Raw genomic sequence first — 23,173 nt, 5'->3', positions numbered from 1 at the left:
TTTTTTGGTGGTTGCTTAGTGCTCTCTCTCCCAGCTTCTATTCTCTCAGTACGTTAAGGTACATTAGGTAGGGTCCTACCTAGGTAGATACCTTACCTTAGGTATAGGTGACTAGCTTAACTGGTACGTAGTACAGCCAGGTGCGTTAGGTAGGTACTACTTGTGTGCTCAATCCATGCCTACAATGTCTCAGACGGGGTCTGGAGGATTGTAAAGGAGACCGTCAAATCCTTATAAAAATGATTACATCTTTCATGCTCAGTCCCTCAATAATGAAACTCTGGGTTCGAATTATCGGTTTGCAGTCCTGTGAGCCCGTGGCAACGGGACGCGACGGCCTCTAGGTGGTGGTGGCTGACAAAACGCTCGCCCGGCCCTCGCTCGCTCGCGTGTCGTATTGAAGCGAGGCTGTGCTCCCGGCAACATGACGGCACCATGATAATGCAAATAATATAGTAGGCACCTGTACCTAGGTAGACGGGCGTTAATTGCTACCCATCTATGCCCGACAACCTGCCGCCTATTCCGTGGTCAGGTTATGTCTGAGTGAATAATTGGTACCTACCTTAGGTACCTAAGGTAGGTAGGCTTGCCAGGTAGGCTTGCCAGGCAGTAGCCAATTCAGGTACCTTGGGTTCTCGTTACTTTTCAATTCTCTTTGATCTGCGTGCATTAATAGCGCACCATATGTTAGCATTCATCCCCGGAGATGTCATTCCACAATGGATCGACCGGATGCAATTCTTCACCAGGCTACAATCATTCCTCTCTAACCAACATCCTCGCCGCGCCACTCATCCAATGTAGACTCGACGTCAAAGGGGTCTTTCATTCTATTATTTGAGGGTCTGAATCCCGCTGGGTGCGCAGGCAGCAGACAAAGCAGCGCACCGCCCGATGCTTATACGGCGTGAAAGATATCCACTACTCGCATCTTATGTAAGCTCGCTTTCCGCCAATAGGAAGGAGGACCAAGCGCGCAGCAGAAAAGAGTCTGGATCTCTACTAGCCATCATCGACACTGCAGGCATGCCTACCTAATTGAGCCTCGATTTGGGGAAGATGTAGATTTGCGCATGCCTTGACTAGTTCGCGTCTGACTTGACGGCCTCCATCCTTTGTTTCGCCTCCGCTGCGTCGGACACCTTTGGCAATCAGTGACTGTACACTGCTGGCAAACCGGGCACGAACCCAATCGCATTATATCGCAAGATGGCTTCTCGTGGCGGAATGTATGCCAAAATGGCAGCAGTGTAAGAGGCGACCAACTCCGCGCATCCTGATGTGTCCTTTCCTTTGGCTGACAAGGATCGCGACAGGTTCATCACCTGCTGCATAGGGGGACCGGCCTTGATGTACTAGTAAGACACCACTCTCTCACGTTCTCCCTCACACTCTCCCTCCATATATCCAGCGAAATTGTGGTCGTGCTTTACGAGTCCGATTTCTACGCTTCTCGCAAGGGGAGAACATCCCATGTCGCATTTGGTCCCAAATCCATCGGTCCGTCCGTCCGTCCTTCCTGAGCTGACCCGACCTCCCTCGCCCTTTACAGCGTGACCCCCGCGGAAGGCGAACTTTTCAAGAAATTCAACCCGGAGCTACAGAAGCGCAACCTCGAGCTACGTGACAAGCGACAGCAGGACTACCAAGAATTCCTCGACCAGTTGAAGGAGTATAGCAAATCCGACAAGCCCATCTGGGTGGCAGCGGCCGAGGCACAGGCAAAGGCGAGAGAGGAACTCACAAAGAAGAAGGAGGAAGAGCAGTCGATACGGCAGAAAATAAAAGAGGAATTGAGGGCCGAGGTACAGAAGGGGTAGTTGGGACCCATCCAAAAACATTGTGCTTCTTTATACTAGTAATGGGCTGCTTGCAAGCGGAGTTTGAATTTGTTCACGAGTGAAAACCAATAACTCGGCTCCGGAACCATGATATGATACATCAAACTGATGCATGGCGATTTCATGAACTCGAGAGAAAATGTTCAAAAAGCAAGAAACGGACATACTCAAATTGGGTTGGGATGGTATCATTCATGTTGTGTGCCCATGGGCTGAGTTAGCCTTAATGAGAACTGTTCCGGAATCATTCGAGCTCTTAATGCAATATCTAACACAAAAAACCCCGGCTTCCCAGTTTGCTGTCATCCAGCTCGCAATGCTCAATTCTCGAAGACACTTTGGAAAGTCCAGCACTCCAGACGCCGATGCTCTGAATCGAAGTCCGGTCATGGACTGTAGAAACGCCGAACCAATGCTGGCTAGTCATCAATATCATAAAGACGCTCCGAACTGCGCCAAATCAAACCACCATCCACCATGCACCGCCTATGACGAACATGGCTAGCAGCACAGTCAAGATTGCGGCGCCAGCCTTGTCCGCTGTGGTCACTTCTCCCTCGTGCAGATCACTGGGCCCAATGTCGCTAGTTGTTCCGGCGTTCGGATTTCCTTGGCTCGTTCCTCCTGAGACCTCTGTAACGGGCCCAGCAGCGATATCGATCAGGTTGGATTGAATCACCTCCAAGGCTGACATCTGCTCGCCGACTCCAGTGCTGCCGTCGAACGTGCCTGTTGTCCACTTCAACCCACACGAAGTACCGTTGGTGCCGCCCGTGCACGCCGCAGCCGCGGCCGTTGCTGAGGTTTCCAAAATCGGTTTTAGAAGAGGATATGTGAAAGGTGCCTTGACCGCTGTGGCCGCCATCCATCTCGCGAGGTACGCCTTGAATGAACGTTGGTCGACATTGCAGTTGTTGGGAATTTCGCACGCCTGCTCGTACATGACGTTGTCTTTCAGGAAAACCTTCAAGTTGCCGATGATGCCATTCAGTCTATCGGCCCACTCCTGACTCCCTCCGGTCTGTCAATCTAAGTTAGTGGATTGTTCTCTGCCTCCTTGGACCGACTTTCACTCACGAAGTTGTACATATTGGCGGCGCCGACCAGAAAAGTGCCGGCGTTGTAGGTCCATTGGATGTGGTCCATCCGGGTACAATTCAGGGTGTCGTCGCTGCCGTCGAAAAAGTTGTACTGTGCATCCCGAAGGCCAATGGCCGAACACCAGTCCCACATCCGGACAGCCCAGTCGGCATATGTCTGGTTTCCGGTGTAGACAGCCAGGCGAGAGGCCATGTTGAAGAAACAGCCATTGGAGATGGTATTCTTGTAGTTGTATCCATTGTTGAAAGCAAATATCTGCCATTTCAGACCGCCTGCACAAGACGTGGTATCCCATCGAGCTGTTTGGGTGTTGAACACGGCTTGGGCCAAAGCGAGCCACTGCGGCTGGCCTGCTGGAGGATCCGGGAATTTGTTCTCTGCCGCGGAGAGAGCAGCCATGCCCCAGAATGCTTGATCGTCGTTACCTTCGGTTTTCGTCTGATTAGGAGGCATGAAATCGTTGTCAGGACCGACCTGGTGAAGCAGAGCTTGAGTGGTGATGGTATTGTAGGTGTCGTCTCCGGTAAAGTACCAGTAGTCAATCAGGGCGCCAAACATTGCACCTGCTTCCCACCAGTAATACGGTGCGGGTAGATTTCCCGGGACATCGCCAGGCCTATAGCCAGTGTAGTATGAGACCATCTCGCCCGCGATTGTACTTGCGGCCGATTTGATCGAGTGTGTGTTTTGTAAATCTAGTTGTATCGCCAGGACATGTTGGATGGAAAGAAGGACTGAGAGACCTGTCGCCAGGACCGATCTTCTTCTAAACGGTTTCATTGCCTGGTTTCTGTATGAGCAATCTTGTTGTGCTTGTTGTCGCTGCCGCAGCTGTGAGGCGACGCTCACAGTTTCTATTTCGCTTGTCTGGGTATCGCAGTATGTATTCTGTTGTGCTGAATAACGGCCGAATCTTGATGGACTCTTCTTGTTGGTTCGTCGCACCCTGGTCCGGTGACGTGGGGGTGATCTGGAGGTTACCGTTGATCCGTCGATCTCAGATCGGAAGGATTGGACAGCGGGAGAGGCGTCTAAAGCGGAGAAGCGCAGCGCAGCGAGGGACAGACGAGGGAGTGTTTTGGTGACAGTGAGTGAATACGAGCGGTGTCGGGGATTTGTAACTGCAACTGAACTGGAACTGGACCTGAGGGAAGTACTAGTAGGCTCTTCTGCGATCAAGTGATGAGAAGACTATATGCTTTTAGATGCATTGTTGAGTCTGTTCGCATGCCAGGCTCAGTGCAGGGCAACGGCTCCAGCCGGATGTGGATTTACGCCTCATGCAGTCTAGTGTCATCAAGCATTGGCCGATATTGACGCTGGCGGAAGCCCCCGGTCGGTGGTCGGGGCTCCTTAGGCCTTGGTCTGCACCTGGGCGGGCCAGGTTGCGTAGCTCTTCCAGGCACCTACTACGTATCTACTATGGTGTACTAGTATGCATGTCCCAAGCAGGTACATCCTGTCAACTCACAGGTGGTACCATGCCTAGAGCTTTAGGGTGCTCTTGCCGCCTGTCGCGGCCATAGGTACCACCGAACCAGAAGACCTAGGGTACCTGAAGCCTCAACTACTAGTAATTTAGTAAAACGAGGCTAGGGGCCTAACCCCTGGCCTTTAAGGGCCCGGCCGATTCCAAGTGCAGCAGTGCAGTGCAGCAGTGCAGCAGCCCACCAGCAATAATTCTGGTAGGTGCTCTACCAAACGCCTTTCTGGGCTTCCAAAGCCTTCCTCCTCCTCCACGGCTGAATTGAATCTAACTGTGCGCGAATATCGGCCTTGGCTACAGTCTTTTCTAGACATGCAATTTCATAGCTGCAGTCATGATGGTATCTTGAAGTTGTCGCTGACCCTGCCCAGACGGCCCAGCCTGGTTCCAAGCAGCTCTCCGACCCATCCGCGCGTCCTCCACAAGAACGAATTTGTCACCTCTCCTGGTCACTTCCCCTCTGTTCCTTGACCGAGCTCTGCGCCCTTGATCTACTGCGTATACACGCGCTCGGCGAGTCTTGGACGTCTGAAAATTCGTGTGCTGAAGATTCTTGGACAGGCTTCAAGGCTGGGGATGTCTCACGTTGATGGTAGGTCAAGAAAAGCTCCGATGCCTTGCAGAACGCAATCGTGATTCTCCAGATTCAGCGGATTGCCGCCAAGGACGGTGACCACTACCTACTGGTTACAGTAGATGACACATCCAAGGTCTACCAGCTCTGCCAGATACTAGGACATCCAATCCCAGAAGTGGTCTCTGCCACCGACCAAGTGTCTCCCTCTCCAATCTCGGACTGAGCATGTTTGGCGGCATGGTAGGCTCTGAACACAGCCTTCCTTGGTGCCAAGCTGCACTCTGTCACTGAAGATTTGGAGTATTCATGCCTCGTCACCTCAGGGTCGACTCATGGCGAAATGATGTTGCTGTCTTGGTTCAATCGCCGTGGAGTCCTCGCCCAGCCAGGTCCCTGACATATGTTGCTGTTGCTCTGCACATCTGAGACTGCAATCTGTCCCGAGCATACATACCTGAGACTGTCTTGGCTACCCCCAAGGCTGCGCCTCTCCCAAGAACTGCTTGGCCTCTTGGATTGACCGTGTCGAGTACGCCTACAGCGGATCGCAGCTGGGAAGGACACGCGGCAGCAATCTCCCCTGGCAACTGAAAGACAAGAATCATGTTGTCATTGGGGAACATGATCAGATGCCCACGACCGTGTTACCTACCAGCTACCTGGTTCCTGCTGATTTAACGGGAGTGGCATCCCAAGGTTGACATCGCATACTTCATACGAATGCCACCAGAAGTGTTTCTGAGGCGGACCTAGCAGTCAGCAGATAGGGCGCTCACCCGCCAGAACCTCTCACATTGTCTTCCGTGGTCGATATCAGCATTCCCAGATTCACTCGGTTTTCGATTCATCCCGTACCCGATTGTCATGATCGGGTGGCTGCTCCGATCACAACAGATACTAACTATAGGTCCAGAATCTCTAGGCACAATGCCTAGGGTTGAAGTCCTTTTTGGAGCCAGGGCGCCCCCCTGGGCGAGTCGTGGACCTACTCGTGACTCCGATATTCCTGCGGATGCAATGACATGTCTCACGGACTCAAGGCTGGGAGAGTGTAAGACCTCCTCGGTTGTCGTCTATGATCTGGGCTATCATCGACGGGATGTCAGAGCGATGAAACAGGACAATTGTGGCAGTAGGGATGATTTCCGAAGACGGAAAGCACCTTTTTCGCGTGGCCATCGCTGGCAAAGAGCAACATTTGCTTGCCGATCGGACATGCTGGACTTCCGTCGGACATCATGCAATCGCCGTCACGTGGAGTAAGTATCCCAGTGACCTCGGGCCTGCGAATACGCGGCTGTGGCTGTCCAAGCCGTAGCTGACATCCTCATGTGTCTCGACGCCGGCCTGCTGTGTGAGTTCTTTGCTATCTTCCTCGGATTGCGCTTACCGTCCTTTGGTAAAACAGGGTCATGGAGACCGATCCCAGCGAGGCTCAAAACCATTGCGGGAGACTGCCATCATCGTGCGCTCATCCCAAGACAGCGTCGTGAGTAAAGTATCAATGACCAAACACTTTTCAGAGTAGAATGAGATCTGTAATGTGGATGGAGTTCATTCTCGTATAGAGCTTTTTGACATAACCCAGCAATGCCGTTACATGCCGGTGCAGTGGTAAATCCGCGTAACATTCCTTTTTGCTTTTTCGGGGTATCACAAGATATCAGATTCAAGCATGGATGGCCTCCCGATATATCCTTCCCGTCCAGAAGGTGGTGCAGTCCATCACCATCCTCGCATGGTGTGATGACCGCTTAGCTTCGCAGCGAGCCATACTTCCAAGGATCTAATTTTCAAATCTCCTTCACGTATGAATGCTGGCACGTTTGACGCTATTACGCCTTGTCGTTTTCGGCCTTCAACAGCTTGAGGATCTCGCTCTCCTTGTCTCCAATCACAGCCTTGGCCCGTTGCCAATCCACGACGACCGGTCTCGTGAACGCATCACCATTCTCCTGCACTTTCCTCAGGGCATCGCTCTGGCTCGCGGCCCCCTTGACCAGCTCGCCCGCAACCCCGGGGCCGAGATACTCGAAGATACTCTTGAGCTGGTCCGGCGTGGGCGGGGCCTCGGTGACCTCGAGTTCGAACGGGTCGCGCGTGACGGCGGTGTTCTGCGGCGTGTGGTCGGACGCCTGGTCTTCCGTGGCCGTCTCGCTGGCTTGGGCGGATGCTTGCTTGAGCTGGTTCAGGACGCGGACTGACGCGGGGATGCTGGGCTTGTGGAACAGAGTGATCACATCCAGCGTGTTGCCCTGTGCAGCGCCGAAGAGGTCAGCTTGGAATGACTTTTGTTGGTTCAGGAATGCGCGGGCAGAGAGAGAGAGAGTGTGTGTGTGTGTGTATGTGTATGTGTATATAACCCCAGTGTTTGCTTGATACAGGCATATATCGATCGACCGATTTAAGTTTGCGAGATAGATGCCCCGGGGAAAGGCGGGAGTTGAGGTTTGAAAGGGGAGAACTTGCCATTCGGAACATGTTGGGGATCCAACTCTTCATCGGCTTGGGATGCATCTTGGGCAGTGAGTGCAGGGTAAAAGAGACACACTGCTGCTGAGTATGTACAGAATGCAGTCCAAATCGAGGATTGATGGCAGCTTTGGGTCGTCGAGTGCAGAAGATGGCTCGCGTAAACAGCGCACGAGGAACAAGTGCAGACAATTGGCGGCGGGCGAGATCGACGTCATTCCGGGGTCCGCGAATCATGTGACCCTGAGGCTCCACTCGACACACCACCGCGCAAGGCTGGTTATTACATAAGCACGGACGTCTCGAGAGCCAATAAGGGTTTGCAGCCAAAAGGGACTTCATCTTGACTTCTACTACTATCTGAATGAGAATGGCCACTACGTGACGAGTTGAACTGCTGGCCAGTTTCAGCTTCGGCAGTAAGCCCTTGCGTCAAGTCTTGAAACTCTACACAAGGACAGAATTCATGACAGGACACACACTGAAGAGTTTCCAGCTCTTGCTGGTACGTAGGGGCGGAAGGGAGATCTCCTGTCCCGCAAGAAGGACGACCAAGTGCACCAAATCGCTGTCCTTCGAACAGACCCTGCTTTATGCCGTCCGTATGGCAGCCCTCCAGCGTGCGCCTCCTGGTCTGGCGCAAATTCCGCCGGAGCCTGGCACGTTATGCCCTGCGAACTCCCATCTTAACCCCCACAAGGACAAGCCTTAACTTACTGACACAAGTTGCGGGTCAGAGAATGTTCTCGGTATAATCCACAGCACGGTGGTTTAGATTCATCGGTAATTCAATCTTTAAATGCAGTAGACACTTCTTTCCTTACCACAAAAAGTCAGCCACTTCTGTGTTGGGTGTGCCTGCTGGCGTCTGGTAGAACAAGACTCGGAGCGAACCCTAACATCTGCTGTCATGCGAACAGTGTGATCTCCCAAAATGGTCCCAATATATATGTTCAACAGTGGTAATTCCTAGTTTTTTGTGTGCTCCCATTCTCGTCAAAAAATGTGTACGAGAACGGTACATCCGGCACTAAGCAGAGCTGCATGTCTGCATCACTCAGCGCTGGAGAAGACTGCGAAGAAATGGTGATTCGATGGTTATCTGCTGACCTTGTGATACATTAGCGGCAGCTGCTGGCTTTGTATGGGCTGTCCAAGGTCAGCACAATACTAGTAGATTGGCCGGGTTTGTTAAGGAAGGCTAATCTTGAGCAACTTGATCTTCTTCAGATTTTGACTGCGCCAAATATGACTGGCTTCCCTGAGGTGCCCTGCGCGCGGCGTTTGTGATCCCTTCCTCGAACAACGCCACGAAAAGAAATGTATAAGCCTGGAGGTCACTTGTTGACTATACCAAAGTTGTCACGAACAGGCCCACGACTCGCACAGGGGGCCGCCCTGACAAAAAGGACCACAACCCTAGGCATTGTGCCTAATAATTCTGGGCCTGTAGTTGATATCTGTTGTGATCGGGGCACCCACCCGATCATGACAACAGTCCACGCCAAACAGGCCCCAAGTGAAAAAGCCATCTGCTCGGCCGCAGATCCATGCGTTTATGGCGAGTGAAGGTTTGCAATATCGACCTGTAGTGATATCAAAAAGTCCGAGTATCTTGTGAACTGTTGCGTCTCAAATCTGGACAATTGGCATGCTACCGGACCGAGGTAAGATCATCGTCTCGGGGTTGAGCTTCGTGCGCGACATACCATCACACATATCGGTGTAGGCGAGACATATAATGCTGCTGCCCATGACAGGTAGTGACATCTCACCAGAGCAGTGAGAAAGGGCACGACCGAAGTAGTTGCAAGACGACGAGGCGGCGGTGGGATCAGAAAGCCCAATGACCCGGCGCTGTCTGTGCAACAAGACCCCTAACAGAACTGGATTGTCCGGCAACCATCTGTGTTGCCGTAATCTCTGCTTCATACGAGACTCGTGATATCTGCTGACGCACCTACCCGAAACACATTTCAATCATGTTTGTCGCGGAACCAGCACAGAATGCCGTGTTGAGCCTGTTCACCACGAAAAAGAAAATTCCGGTCAGGGGCCGGTGTCTCAGGACAGAGAGATGCACATGGTGCTAGACAGCTCAGCCGCAGTAATATTGAGCGCTAGCCAGGGTAAAATCAGTTATGGACATGGGACAGGGGACGAGTCGGCGGCGAGCAATCAACACCAGATCCGGAGGAACAGATGAGTCCGTTTCATGTGCGAATAGCTGTACTGTCACGGAAAGTGATATAGGACAATTTCCGGCAAGGCAACAGCCACCGGATCTGATATTCGTCGATCCGAATGTCAACATCTGGCTCCAAGTCAGTAGCAGCTCGCAGGTCCTCACAGAGTCACACGCGCGTCTTAAAGCCTCCCTAGGATAGCTTCAGAAGTACCATCAATAGGGCGTTTCCAGCCCGATAAGCGGCTGTCAGCGGCCACGCCGAGCGCGCGATCTGCAGGGGCACCTTTCAAGGGGGTCGAACCGGGATGGCGGTTCGCTTAGGGAGAGTAACCATTGGATCCCCTAAATTGTCCTCTACAGATGCCCACTTTATCTTCCTGATGACCTGGGATTGCCGCCTGACAAGCTTAGCTCTTAAATTGCTCCAGGAATCAGTTTCTTTGACGTAAAACAATCTGCTTACTGAGGCACCACATACTCGCTTGCTCGGGTGATCCAATCACTGCCGTGAGACTCGGTGATAGGAAGTATGAGCAATCGAAGAGGCCAGGAGGTGAGTGACAAGCAGTAACGAAGCCATCAGCCCGCCGTGTACACGGTGTGCAGTCCCTTCCGTATAGCAAGACAGCAGGAGCTTCGAGTACGTTGCTCCTGTCTTCAAGTCTTGCCAAAGTGCTTCCTATGTAGGCCCACACCTATCATACACCCGTTGGTGAAGGACGCGGTGATGAGATGGCGTCGAATGTGGATGTGTGGCAGCCTCGGAAGCCTACCTGGAAGATCGATCTCCAATGTGAAGGCGGGTGGGCACCATCCGCTCCAAAATGACCCTCAAAGTCAAAAGATAATATATCTGGGCTGGCTGAGCTCCCAGGAAAGCCAAGGTAGCGGGTTGAGTGGAGGCTGATTCTTTGGGGCCCATTGTGGTTTGGGTTTTCTGCCTAAGCATGGGCCCCAAGACGACTTCCATTGCCATATCATGACCAGCTAAGACGTATCTTGAGGCGCGTCCGCTGCCTGGCGTCTGACACGGCAAATGGTGGTGGCAGCCACATGGCTGTATACTGCTTAACCGGTAGACGAAAACCTTCACACCGCCGATGGGCGAGCGGCCCAATAGAAAGATCACCCGTAGGATAGTGTCAAAACTAAGCCATCGTCAATTGAAGGTGGTGGAGCTTGCGTGATGCTTGGGAGACCGCCGAGCACTAGGATGAAAGTCGTAGTCAGTTCGGGAAGCGCTTTGACCAAGTCTCCGTGTCGCTCCTACCCTGTACTTAACCAGGATGTCCTATACCAGAAACGCATTCTCCGCCGAAAGCTGACTTTGGCCGGTCGTAAGGAAACAACTCGGAGAATTGTGTTCGGGACTCAGACTAGGTTTGGACTGGTACCTTTCAGAGGCAGTCGGACGGTTCGAACGGGTCGTTGAGAGGAGGACGACTTGCGAACACAGGCGCGACCTATCTGGCAGCAGAAGGAAACAACTATGCTTTGTGTGTAAGTAGCCAGTCAGACGCTGCCTGGAAGTGACAATCCCGGAGAGGGGGCGGGGATCAAGAACCACGGATCGTGAAAACATGGTCGACGGACGTTATAGCACCCCCGTAGGATGAGGTTCGTTGGCAGCGAGCGCAATAGTACCTATCAGTGATAGTGCCGGTCCTTAGGTTGCGGTAATCCTACCACAAACAGGACTGGAGCTGTTTTCCAAGCGGCCAGAACCCTTTCTTTCCCACTTCTTCACTCCCGTGGTACCACGGATTGGTGGAGTGATGGAGGGTTTCAGCCGGTTCAAGACACGAAAATGGAACTGTTCGTGGTCCCAGGTGCGATTGCAGCTTGGGATCTGCTCGAGAATAACGACCTGGATAGCTCGTCGACAGTGGACCACCTAGTGGTAAGCATGTATCATTCATTAGTCCTGTGCCGGTTTACTAGGGGGATCAATCCTTGTAGGTACCAACTTGATCAAGTTGCAGCTCTGGTTGAAAGGAATCGGACACACAGACCATCACTCGCGCGACAAGGCCCGGGGTCTTTGCTTTTTTTGCACTTTGGGGAGCCCGCTTGGTTACGCTGCAGTGTGTGGGCACCTGGCATCAGACTTAGGGCCGCTAGGCACTGCAGTGGACGACTTTGGAAGACTGGTACAAGTAACATGGTGGTCGAGAACGATGATCGAGATTCGGCAGGCAGAGAGAACTGGTCAAAATAGCCGACTCGTCAGTAGTACGTAGTATACCTATAGTACATAACAAGAATGTGGGTGAGACCGTGTGATTGAGGTAATGAGAGAAGAAATAGGCATTCAGCAAGCTACTGTGTACCTACTGTGTCGAGAAGTATGTAATGCTAGGGATGGTGCCTGCGCTGCGCCAGTGTGCCTGCGCACTGTCAGTATTAATTTGTACATATGATCGTCTTCTGTTATGCTCCAAGGGCGATTTTTGAAATCTGCATCATGTAGTAGTACCAGGTAGAGACATACCTACCTTAGGTAGGTACATACCTTATAGTCTACGACGGTGTCCTTGCTCAATAGTACCTACCTACGACCTACTACCTAGGAACGTCGGTGTCGACAACGGGCATGCAATTCACCATGCCACCTCTTTTCCTCCTTCTGACAAGCACACCCTCTCTGTCTCTCTCACACACGAACCCTTTACGAACATCCCGACCCAGAGCTCCTCCAGCCTGACCTGCGATGATGTCTCCCGTCCGACGTCTCTGTTATTGCATGTCTCACACGTCGCGCCTGTTCCCCGTCCCTGGGCCTCCTTCAACATCCGTACACGGTACACATCTCGTGTCCAAGAAGTGGGCATCATGCAAGAGCTACGGTACAATGCACACTAGAGGATTTGACATGTCCCAGGTGGACGATTTGTGCCCAGGAAAAGCCACCGACAGGCACTTTGGTTGTGATCCCCCAGCGCTTGCGTGACTAGCACAATCCTCTCCACCCAAGTCTGTTTTCTCTGCTCCCCATCACGAATGGCCCAAGCTACTTCCGGCGTAGTCGATGCCTCAAGCATCGTCCAATCTCTTGAGGTCCCTTTTGGGGGGGATCAAACTCTGTTGCAACGCTCGGTCCAGACTGTTTCGTTGGAAGGGAACTGAGACCAACTGACCGGGCCCCATGTCGACCTTGACCTCGACTCAACTGTGCTGTCCCCTGTCTTGTTAGCCTCTCCCGCGTCCGCCCACCCAATGTTCCCATCCACCAACAAGCCCAGCAATCAGCTTCCATGAGCCTTGCACCCGCGCGTGCTAATAGCATTGAAGCTTGCAGCCCGCCGCCCGTTCAGCTATCGCCTCCATGGCTCTCGCATCCTAGCATCTCCCTGTCTCCGCCATCCCTTTTCGACAAAGCTCTCCTCGTTTTAGGCGAAGCAGGCGACAGGCCCGTCCAGCCAGCCGGCCGCCAGCTGCCCGCTAAGAACGCCATGTGCTGCCCCGACCAAAAGGATCGCGCTCTGAAAGGTTCTTCAATCTTTGAAATCAGTCTTTGAACCGCTCTTTTCCACAGCCTCACCAGAACTTCTCTCACCCAAAACCACGGTATTTCGATCCCTCAAAGCAATCCTGCCCTGTTGAGTACGACCCGGGAACCTATATCTCTTGTCGAACGCGCATTGTCCTCGACGGATCTCTGTCCTTCGGAACCTGACCGCTGGTTGTCGGCGGTGCAGATCTCTTTCCTCGATTGTCCAGCAAGCCGAGTCCGAGTCGTCCACCGAAGCCCCACGACCACTGAGGTGGCCGCAAAAATCCCAGCTGACACCCAGCCGAAGACCGATCATCACTCGCCGTCGCTCCACCACAAACACCATCCTCGCTACAACCGTCACTCTGTATCGCATGCCCGGTTGAGGTCGACAGAAGGCCTTACCATTTTGCGCATATCAAACCCGAAATCCTCCATCTGGCCAGTGTACGCATCCTGATATCGCACTCAAGAGACCTGGCCACTCGCGAAGCGAAAAGGAAACTGTTGTGCTGCCTTCGCCAGCCTTTTCAACTGGTGACCCTGCAATAGACTGGCTCTGAGGTCTGCCAAATATATAGGACAATCGACCTAGCCGCCGACCCACGTCCATCAGTCTTGTCTTTGGTACTTTCCCTTCACGTTGTAGCCATCGCGCAGTTAAACTCCGCCAACAGCCACTCTGGCGTCCGTCGCAATACCCCTTCCAATGGGGACATCCCTTGATGCCCTCAATGCGCCGGCCAGCCTGACCCAGCGCAGGCAAGCCGCATCTAATCTTCCTGCGTTCGAGCTGCCACCGCCATCGAACATCCAATTCACTCCCATATCGACTCACAAGATTCCTCCGCTCTCCGGCCTCGGCGCCTCTCACGCCGGTCCTGGGCTTGTGAGCCTGGGTCAACTTCTTACTCCGCCATCAAACTCGGCCTCAGAAGGAAGCGCAACCTCATCTGGCATCAGCACGACCCCAAACAGTGCCGCAGTACCAGTTCTTCCTTACACCCCTAGCTTCTTCAATACTGGCACAACACCGACCGGGTATAACACGGGCTTCACCCCTCAGCCCTGGCACAACGGGAACGCTCTGCTTCCTCCTCGATCCATGTTTTCACCCATGGGAGGCCCACAGATGCGGCATCACACCAATTCCCCTACCGCTGGAGAAGCTTCGGCCCTGCCTCCTCCTCCTTATGATCTCAACTCAGTTCAGCCATACGGCGCCTCTCTCCCGATGTCTTCTCCCATGAGTGCCACCAATTCTGCTCATCAGCACCATGTCCTGTCGTCTTTGCAGAATGGACTTCGACCGCCGAGCCAACAGTCTCCTATATCCCCACACGATGGAGTTAGCAAGCCATCCCCGAATCCTGCCTTGTTCACAACCGTGACCAGCACGGGTCCCCACCCGTCTAGTTATGCTTATGCGACATCTACACCAGTCTCTCAGAGCCCGCATCTGCACGGGCTGCATGGACCGCGTATGTCTCCCACCCTTCATCAAGGGCCACTCCCACCGCAACCGCAGGCGCCATTTATGCGGCCTCCTCCTCCTTCGTATTCTTTGCCAGCAATGCCAGGCCCTATTATGACAAATGTACACAGCCCAGGAGCACAGATGGCAATGGTGGGCAATATGCAAGCGAATATGTTGCCAGTAGGCTTCAATAGCGGCTACGCTGCGAATCCGCAAGCTATGTACGGCCAGCAACGGACGAACGCTCCACAACAGCCTCCAATTCACGACCGCCCTTTCAAATGTGATCAATGTCCCCAGAGCTTCAATCGCAACCATGACTTGAAGAGGCACAAAAGGATCCATTTAGCCGTGAAGCCGTTCCCTTGTACTCACTGTGACAAGAGTTTCTCGCGCAAGGATGCGCTGAAGGTGAGTCTTGTATCCTTCCAGTTCGTCTCCACCACGGTACTAACTCGTGGACAGAGGCACATCTTGGTCAAGGGATGCGGCAGTGGCTCTACCGCCGACGGCATGTCCCGTGACGAACACGGCAAATCTGACTCTGGCAGCGATGTCAACAGCGGCAGCCCGGCGGCAGCAACAGCAGCATGATGAACAGATATCGTCTGTGATTACGTCTGTTGAGTTATTTACCTTGACTCTGGTACTGTATAATACAACGCAACAGGCATGGCTCCTGTGGGTAATTATTTTGGGTACTGTGGTGTTGAAAGGCATGATATGATGGATGGCAGCCTCGAGCGATTGGCAAGATGAGATGGAACGTTTTGATGGTTTTCTTTGACGGCTTCTGGGAATTCTGTGTCCCTCTGTTGCTATTATACCCCCAGGGATTCGGAATGGCACCACAGGGCGAGGGAGTATTTTTATCTGCACGGCGCTCGGATGATGGACGGTAGACTCAGAGACCAGGATGAGCGTTTCAGTTACTAGGGACCAGGCCTTACAGTTCTAATGAAGTCGGTTTCCGGTTGGACTGGGCAGATTGCTCGTGCGACTGATGTGTAAAAAGGTGGACGCGGTTACCCGATTGATTCACGTTTTATCGTTTATCGCATACTGCAAAAACCTCCATCATGGATACAACTTGAGGGGCCACCAGGTTAGTGAGATCTGGGCGCAGGTTTGAAGCATCTGACATTTGGCCCAAGACCCCTGTAGCCATGCGCGTGTGGCTTGATTGGGCGCAATGGCTTGAACATGATGCAGCCTCGCTTACGGGAGGCGCCGTGGCGCTTTCACCTTTACACTGAGAACAATCACGTGCAGTTGGTGCATACCTCAGGTACCTAGGTACCTCCCGGGTAACCCTAGCCATCACGTGGAAGCCCCCTCGACTGCACTTGGCGTGCCACACTGTGGCATCCAAAAGTGGCTCTTGCGTGCAGTGGTGCCTGCCGCCTGGAGATGTGGCTGATGATGTAGAGGCACCCCTCATACTAACAACGGCCACGGCCAACATATGAACATCTCAATGCTCTTCGTCTGTATTTCATCACAGTTTGGGCCGTCATGACATGTTGTATGCTGTTATGTGGTGTCCAAAGCTCCTCTTCTTTACTAACGCGTAGATTGGTCGAAGACTTTCATCCTTGTCGAGCGATGTGGACAAGCAGCTCCCGCGGGAATCTGCAAGTCCTCATTGATCCCCACGGCCAGGCCTCACTACAGAGAACTTGAAACACACGGAAGAGCTACGGCCACTGAAACACCCCCGTGCAAAGGCCTACCTCTCAATCTTGCAGCGTGCAACGAACACCTGGCGGAAACTGGAGCGTGAAGCCATATTGTGGACAGACTACAAGGCATCGCACAATCGACAAGTGCCAGTTGCACATGCAAGGAGGCATCTAGACGCATGCACACCTACAAAGACAGAGGAGGACTGGGTGAAGGTGAAGGTGAAGGGAGTACGGCTCCCTAGGAGGTCAGGTCTATACATGCACCCCGATCGGTCGCCTCGCCCATCGTAGCAACCCGGTTGTACCATCCATGCTATGCAAGTAGCCGACGAACATCGATTGCACGACGAGACCAGAACAAGTCCTTGGATGGCAAGATGCATGATTGAGGCACGGGAGATTCTGATCTGGCAGCTGTCAAACTTCAGCGGCTTACAACAGACTGCGGGCCGTCTTTCATCTTCGATACGCGCTCTCCCTGCTCTTGTGGGCGTTACGAGTGTTGGCCGAGTCTTCTCCAGCGTTTTGCAACATTATTCGCCGATGAGCGTTGGTTGACTCGTACAAGGTGTTTCCCCATCGTTGCCGTTGATCTCAATCACGGCTTCGCCGAAGGGAGGCTGCAGCCGATCACATTGCTAGAGCCCGATGCCCGAACCCTATCGAACCGGACGGCGATCGCCATCTATATGATCCGCGCTCGATCTCGCAGGCCAGATCGACACTGTCAGATCTGAATAGTGCTCCATACATTGCACAGTGCTCCCTGACTGTCGGCATCCTACCGTCGTCCTTTGATAGGTGACGATGCTTGCGGTGTCACGTTGAACTGGCTGAAGCCACAACGACGCCCCGGCTTCCAGTTCCGCTCTTTCTCAGTGCAGGATCCCGGTTTAAGTGATGGTGCCCTGTCATCCGCCACCCTTTATGCTGATGGGGGACCTTGTCTCCACGTTTCTGCTGCCCAGGGTGGCTGGTGATCTCATGGAGGTCAAGATGAGTTCTTACTCAACTCAAGATCCTTGACCTCATCAAGGTTTGAAAACCCCCGGCTCGGTCGCAGCTCCTGCACCACTGGCTTGACTGCGTTGCGCGGAAGCCGACATCTTATGTCGCTTCCATCCTAATGGTCGCTTAGTTTTGTCGGAAGCTTGAATTGATCGGACTAACCATACCCCTGACAAGATTTGAAGATCCAGCCACTGAATGCGTCGTGATCAATGACATCTTCTGAGAGCTTTGTCTTTGGCCGAATGGATTATAAGGACCGTCTTTCGCCGTGATCATAGCTGGGGTCCCAGACTTTCTATGTTGTTTTTCACCCCTTTCCGTCCAAACTTACGTACGAAAAAAAAAAAGAAGATTGAGGTCCAATCCCCGGGGCAAGTATTCCAATCAGGCGAAGAAACTGCTTCCTTCCACCCCAGAAGCTCTCCTGCAGGCCACATTCTCGGGACTGGCCATGTGTGTTGGGGCACGATATGAAGGAGAGCAACGCCTGAATCGGCTTTTGAATGCTGCATATCTTGGCCTACAGGATTTAGGAACAGGATGGCGGTCCAGCGGGTGCTCATTTACCTTTTGCGCCGGGATCTACGCCTGTCGGACAATCCGATTTTCCACGAAATAGACAGGCTTTCCAAACAATCACCCAAACCCTTCACACATGTACTCCCAGTGTATGTGTTTCCTGCTCAACAGGTTGAGGTCAGCGGATTCTTGGTCGATGTCGATGCCACATCACCGTTTCCTGAAGCCAGATCTGAGGTTGGAAAGTTTTGGAGGTGCGGCCCACATCGGGTCAAGTTCCTGGCAGAATCGGTCTGGGAGATGAAAGAAGAGCTCGAAAAGGTAGGCAGTGGTCTCCTGGTTCGTGTCGGACTGCTAGGCCAGGTTGCGCAGGACCTCCTCCATCAGTTTGAGCAGAAGCAGGGCCAGGCGCATGTGTCGGCAGTCTGGATGACAATGGAGGAGGGTGTGGAGGAGAAAAGAGAGGAACGAGAAGTACGGAGGGCAGCTGAAAGAGCCGGAGTGGATTTCAAGTTGTGGCTGGACGAGAAATACTTCGTCGATGAGTATGGACGGCCGGCTCTCTGGCGAGGCTGCTGAGGCTGACTTCAATCACAGCCGGGATCTGCCGTTCGATAAACCTACGGACCTACCAGATGTCTTCACGAGTTATCGGAAATCGGTAGAGCCACTCCGGGAAGCTCCAAGGAGCCCTCTTCCTACGCCTCCTTCTCTACTGCCGCTACCCTCGTTCATCCCCGACCAGGCTCCTCCGTTTGCCATCCCCGAAACCCACGACGGACTGGAAGCGGCGTTAATGAAGCCGCTCGAGGATGAACCTCTCCTCTCAGAGCCTCCGTCATTCCCCCCGGGGGTAACATCCGCACACCCCTTTCACGGAGGAAGCAAGGAAGGACTCGGGCGTATCCAAAACCTCCTGAGATCTGGCGCTATGTCTGGGTACAAAGACACCCGCAATGGCCTGATCGGGACGGATTTCTCCACCAAACTTTCGGCCTGGCTGGCGCTGGGTTGCATTACCGCGCGTCAGGTGCATGCTCGGCTGTTGGATTTTGAAGAAGGCCGAGACGAGCAGTACAAGTGTGCCGAAGGATATGGGAAAGGGGAGAACAGGGGGACCGCGGCGGTACGGTTCGAGATGTTATGGCGGGACTACATGAGACTCTGTACCCGGAAGTTCGGCCCTCGACTGTTTCGTCTGCAAGGGTTTCGCAACGACGCCTCTTACCCGTGGAGGACACCCGGCGCGGGAGAGGGGGGAGCAGAAGTGACGCGCATGGTACAAAGGTTCCTCGTCGGAACGACTGGCACCGGATTGATCGACGCCAGCCAGCGCGAACTCTTTCTGACCGGTTACACAAGCAATCGAGCCCGACAGAATGTTGCTAGTTACCTGGCTAAACACCTTGGCATTGACTGGCGGATAGGAGCCGAATGGTACGAGGCCAACCTGGCGGATTACGACGTTTCCAACAACTGGGGCAATTGGCAATATGTGGCAGGAGTGGGCAACGATCCTAGGGGACAAGCCCGTGTCTTCAACCCGGTCAAACAAGCTTGTGACTACGATCCCCACGGAGAGTACTGTAAGGCTTGGGTGGAGGAGCTGCGGGCCTTGGATGACCCCCAAGAAATATTCCAAGGGTGGAAAGTGGGTCAAGACAGAAGGGCCGAGCTGGGGCTGGAAGGCCTCGAGATGGTGGAACGTCCGATGGTCAAGATCGACTTCAAAGTGGGAAGCAGAGGCAAAGGTGGCCATGGAGGTGGTCGATATGGCGGCAGCAGTCGAGGGCGGACGAGTGGCGGAAGGGATGGAGATAAAGGACGAGGTGGCGGGAGCTCTGGGAGAGGAGGCTTTGGCGGACGAGGGAAGGGCGATATCAGGGGTCGGGGTTCGGGTTCGAGCCACAAGTTAGTTGTCGGTCGATCGAGAGTGGTGGATGAGGCTGCCACGAGAACCAGCACGGATCTGTCCTGAGCGTCGACCATTCTCGCACGCTAACATCGAGCTTGTTGGGAGGAGGTGATGAGGAGAGGATGTTGTCGAGCCACGGATCAACTTGTTAAAGACACGATACGTGCTTGCAATAGGAATTGGGGATGGACCGACGTTGGACTATCGCGTAGAAAGGCTCCCTAGGTCTCCAGCCGCCCTTTGGCCAACTTCCCATCCTTCGCCTCTTCTCGACCCCTGGCGAATCTTACACATGGCAAGGGGTTCGCCGAATCCTCCTCGTATTTCCCGTCGTGTCAAAGGCCGGAATTGGCAAACGCGCGCTACCACCAGACGAGATGAATGTCCACGAGCACCAGGCGGCGAAGCGATAGTACTAGGCGATAGTAGTATGGTATGACTGTCATCAATTCGAATAATGAATGGTAGTTGCCTGGCAGGCATCAATCATTCCAGAAGAGACGCAGAAGTTGACCAGCTGGCATAACCTACCAGTGGATCTTCTATACCGTGCACAACATCCCCACCTTCCCGGGACTCTACGATTGTCCCGTTCCGCTTACGGGGACCGGTTGAAACTGATCCTTCGACGTCGACTCAAGGTGTGGCGCTTACCTACATACCGACCGGTTGGAGTCTTATGTCTTCTCAGCTCGTTTCTTGACTCGACTGACCCACCACTGATTGACTGACTTATTATACTAGTAGTCAAATCATCCGCCTTGTCACTCACTACTACTGGACTCCTTCCCACCATGCATCTGCTGTCTGTCTCCTCCTATTGATGACAGACAGTATTCAACCATGGCCACATTCTCTCATGCTCGTATCTCCATTCCAGCCTTCATCTTCGTCAGTCTCGTCCTTTTCATTCTTCATCGGATCTACTCTGCGTTCTCCACCGCGGCGCGTCGCCGTCGCATGATCCGCGAGCATGGCTGTGAGCCGATCCACGGCTACGCCCATCGAGGCGTCCTGGGCAAACTGCTCGGCCTGGACGTGATCCAAGCCAGCATGGCGGCAGGCAGAGAGGGTCGATCGCAAGAAGCGTCGCGTATCAGGAACTGGGGCGATGGACATCACACGGTGAAGATGCACATTTTGCGGAACAAAAGTGAGTGATCGACCATAATTGAGAGCGATTCCTTTCTTCCCCCGACATATAGTCCCGTTATCGTTGCCCTTGACAAGCAAAGCTATGAGGGATTTGAAGGCTACTCCCCAATCCAGCTCAATTTGCAAAGCACTCCAGCACTCCCTGGGGAGGAATCAGGGCTAACCGACTCTCCAAGTCATTGGGACCATCGAGCCCAAGAACGTGCAGACCATCCTGTCGACCAGGTTCGGCGACTACTCTCTCGGGCAGCGCCGGAAGGCAGTCTTCATCCCCATCTTCGGCCACGGCATCTTCTCCACGGACGGCGAGGCCTGGGAGCGGTCGCGCGGCCTGGTGCGGCCCAACTTCACCCGCCAGCAAGTGGCGGACCTGGACATGCTGGAAACCCACGTCGGCAACTTGATCGGCGCGGTTCCGCGCGACGGCAGCACCGTCGATCTCCAGGACCTGTTCTTCGGCTTGACCATGGACTCGGCCACCGAGTTCCTCTTCGGACAGTCGACCCGGACGCTGGCGCCGGGCCTGGAGACCAAATCGGCAAATGACTTTGTCAAGGCCTTTGTCTATGTCACCGAGAGTAGGTCAAGTGTTCTACCGAGTCCCTGACCTTGGCCTCTGGCCTCCGACCCTTCAATTGAGATGAAATGAAACGAACCGAGATGAAACGCTTCTTTTAGACACAGATTGGCTGACGCTTGGTTGATTGTTGACTAGATGCCTCCAAAAGTTTCAGAACCGGCGGGCTGCTGGATTACATCCCAGACCGCAGGTGGCGCAGGAGTGTCAAGACCATCCACAACTTCGCCGACCAGATCATCCGCGACGCCCTGGAACATGTCGAGATCGAGAAACCGTCGCCGACCGGCCGCTATGTCTTTCTCCACGCTCTGCTGAAACAGACGCGAGATCCCTACACGCTTCGCTCGGAGTTGCTCAACATCCTGCTCGCCGGACGCGACACTACGGCAGGCCTGTTGTCGAACACGTGGCACGTCCTTTCGAAACGGCCGGATCTCTGGGCGACGTTGAGAGACGAGGTCGACCGGCTCGGCGGCGCGCGGCCGGACTACAGCACAATCAAGGAGATGAAATACCTGAAATGGCTACTGAATGAGTCGCTCCGTCTCATGCCTGTCGTGCCGGGCAACAGTCGCGAGGCGGTCAGAGACACAATCCTTCCTCTAGGAGGTGGTCCCGACGGCAGGTCCCCGGCTCTTGTGCGCAAGGGCGAGATCGTGGCCTACAGTCCGTGGGCGATGCACCGTCGAGAAGACTTCTACGGACCCGACGCCCTCGAATTCAAGCCGGAGAGATGGGAAACCCTGCGGCCGGGTTGGGAGTATCTCCCGTTCAATGGCGGTCCGCGGATCTGTGTCGGCCAGCAGTATGCTCTGCTCGAAGCCAGCTATGCTACCATCAGACTGGTGCAGACGTTTCCCAGGATCGAGAGCCGAGATGCTCGCGAGTGGCGCGAACGCGTGACCATCACGTTGTCCAGCGGCGTGGGATGCAAGGTGGCTTTGTTTGAGAAGTGAAAAAAAGTGCACGGTAGGTTTTGAGCAGCTGTGTAAGGCGATGATGCTTTGTACACAAATCCTGGTTTGGTTGCATGACCTTTGGGCGACAGCATACCTTGAAATAAGCGAGTATTGCAATTGGCTCCCGAACTTTGTTTAGTTCCATTCAGCTGGGAAGGTCCAAGACCGGTTCGCACCGGGGTTGGGTTCTGGAATCGAGTTTGAGTTTCGACAGAGAGACGGTACATATTGCGGGTCAGGCTGTACGGTGAAAGACTCTCTGCAGGCATACGAACAGAGCAATCAGGCGAATTCTGGACGTTGACGCTTGTGTACAGGATGGTGGGTATGAGGGACTCCTTCCTCTTCATGTCTGACATCCCGCGGGCCTCTTTGAATTTGCCTTACCTCGCCAAGGTACCTGGAGGAGAGGGTGACACACTGCTGGAAGAGTCTCCAGTTCGTTTCTTCGACCACAATGAGGAAACGAATTGTCAAAAAATGGAGGATGGGGAGGGGTATGTCACGCGGACGCGCTGCACTTCGATCAGCGAGACATGCCGAGGCTGGGCGAGCTGTCTTGAAGATGAAGCCGTAAGAGCCTGTCCTCAGGTGATGTACCTTACCTTAGGCAGCACCTAGGTAGGTAGGTAGGAAACCAATAATGGCTTGAACCAGTACCAGACCGACGACCGAAGCAGAACCGATTCGGAGTGGACGAAAGGATTGACG

At 53.8% G+C, this 23,173-nt stretch overlaps 6 protein-coding genes across 6 annotated transcripts; 4 read left to right on the top strand and 2 right to left on the bottom strand.

Annotated features, from left to right (window-relative positions):
- Window positions 1-1,476: 1,476 nt before the first annotated feature.
- Window positions 1,477-1,823, top strand: A1O1_08388 (uncharacterized protein; the record flags this gene model as incomplete). Its single annotated transcript, XM_007729250.1, has 2 exons — window positions 1,477-1,511; window positions 1,556-1,823. 2 exons carry the CDS (start codon window positions 1,477-1,479, stop codon window positions 1,821-1,823), a joined length of 303 nt encoding a protein of 100 aa, XP_007727440.1.
- A 481-nt stretch (window positions 1,824-2,304) lies between these two features.
- On the bottom strand, window positions 2,305-3,725 carry A1O1_08387 (mannan endo-1,6-alpha-mannosidase; the record flags this gene model as incomplete). Its single annotated transcript, XM_007729249.1, has 2 exons — window positions 2,305-2,865; window positions 2,922-3,725. 2 exons carry the CDS (start codon window positions 3,723-3,725, stop codon window positions 2,305-2,307), a joined length of 1,365 nt encoding a protein of 454 aa, XP_007727439.1.
- Window positions 3,726-6,843: 3,118 nt separating this feature from the next.
- Window positions 6,844-7,525, bottom strand: A1O1_08386 (uncharacterized protein; the record flags this gene model as incomplete). The annotated part of the gene is made up of 2 exons (XM_007729248.1): window positions 6,844-7,263; window positions 7,391-7,525. The coding sequence occupies 2 exons, from the start codon at window positions 7,523-7,525 to the stop codon at window positions 6,844-6,846; spliced, it is 555 nt and encodes a 184-aa protein (XP_007727438.1).
- Window positions 7,526-13,870: 6,345 nt separating this feature from the next.
- Window positions 13,871-15,232, top strand: A1O1_08385 (uncharacterized protein; the record flags this gene model as incomplete). The annotated part of the gene is made up of 2 exons (XM_007729247.1): window positions 13,871-15,049; window positions 15,104-15,232. 2 exons carry the CDS (start codon window positions 13,871-13,873, stop codon window positions 15,230-15,232), a joined length of 1,308 nt encoding a protein of 435 aa, XP_007727437.1.
- Window positions 15,233-17,874: 2,642 nt separating this feature from the next.
- A1O1_08384 (uncharacterized protein) lies at window positions 17,875-19,831 on the top strand (the record flags this gene model as incomplete). The annotated part of the gene is made up of 2 exons (XM_007729246.1): window positions 17,875-18,398; window positions 18,451-19,831. 2 exons carry the CDS (start codon window positions 17,875-17,877, stop codon window positions 19,829-19,831), a joined length of 1,905 nt encoding a protein of 634 aa, XP_007727436.1.
- Window positions 19,832-20,611: 780 nt separating this feature from the next.
- A1O1_08383 (uncharacterized protein) lies at window positions 20,612-22,459 on the top strand (the record flags this gene model as incomplete). Its single annotated transcript, XM_007729245.1, has 3 exons — window positions 20,612-20,921; window positions 21,100-21,501; window positions 21,639-22,459. The coding sequence occupies 3 exons, from the start codon at window positions 20,612-20,614 to the stop codon at window positions 22,457-22,459; spliced, it is 1,533 nt and encodes a 510-aa protein (XP_007727435.1).
- Between the last annotated feature and the right edge of the window lie 714 nt (window positions 22,460-23,173).

This window comes from Capronia coronata (genome assembly GCF_000585585.1).
Source record: "Capronia coronata CBS 617.96 chromosome Unknown acBCG-supercont1.8, whole genome shotgun sequence".
Lineage (NCBI taxonomy): Eukaryota > Fungi > Ascomycota > Eurotiomycetes > Chaetothyriales > Herpotrichiellaceae > Capronia > Capronia coronata.
This window is presented reverse-complemented; position numbering and strand designations above follow the sequence as displayed.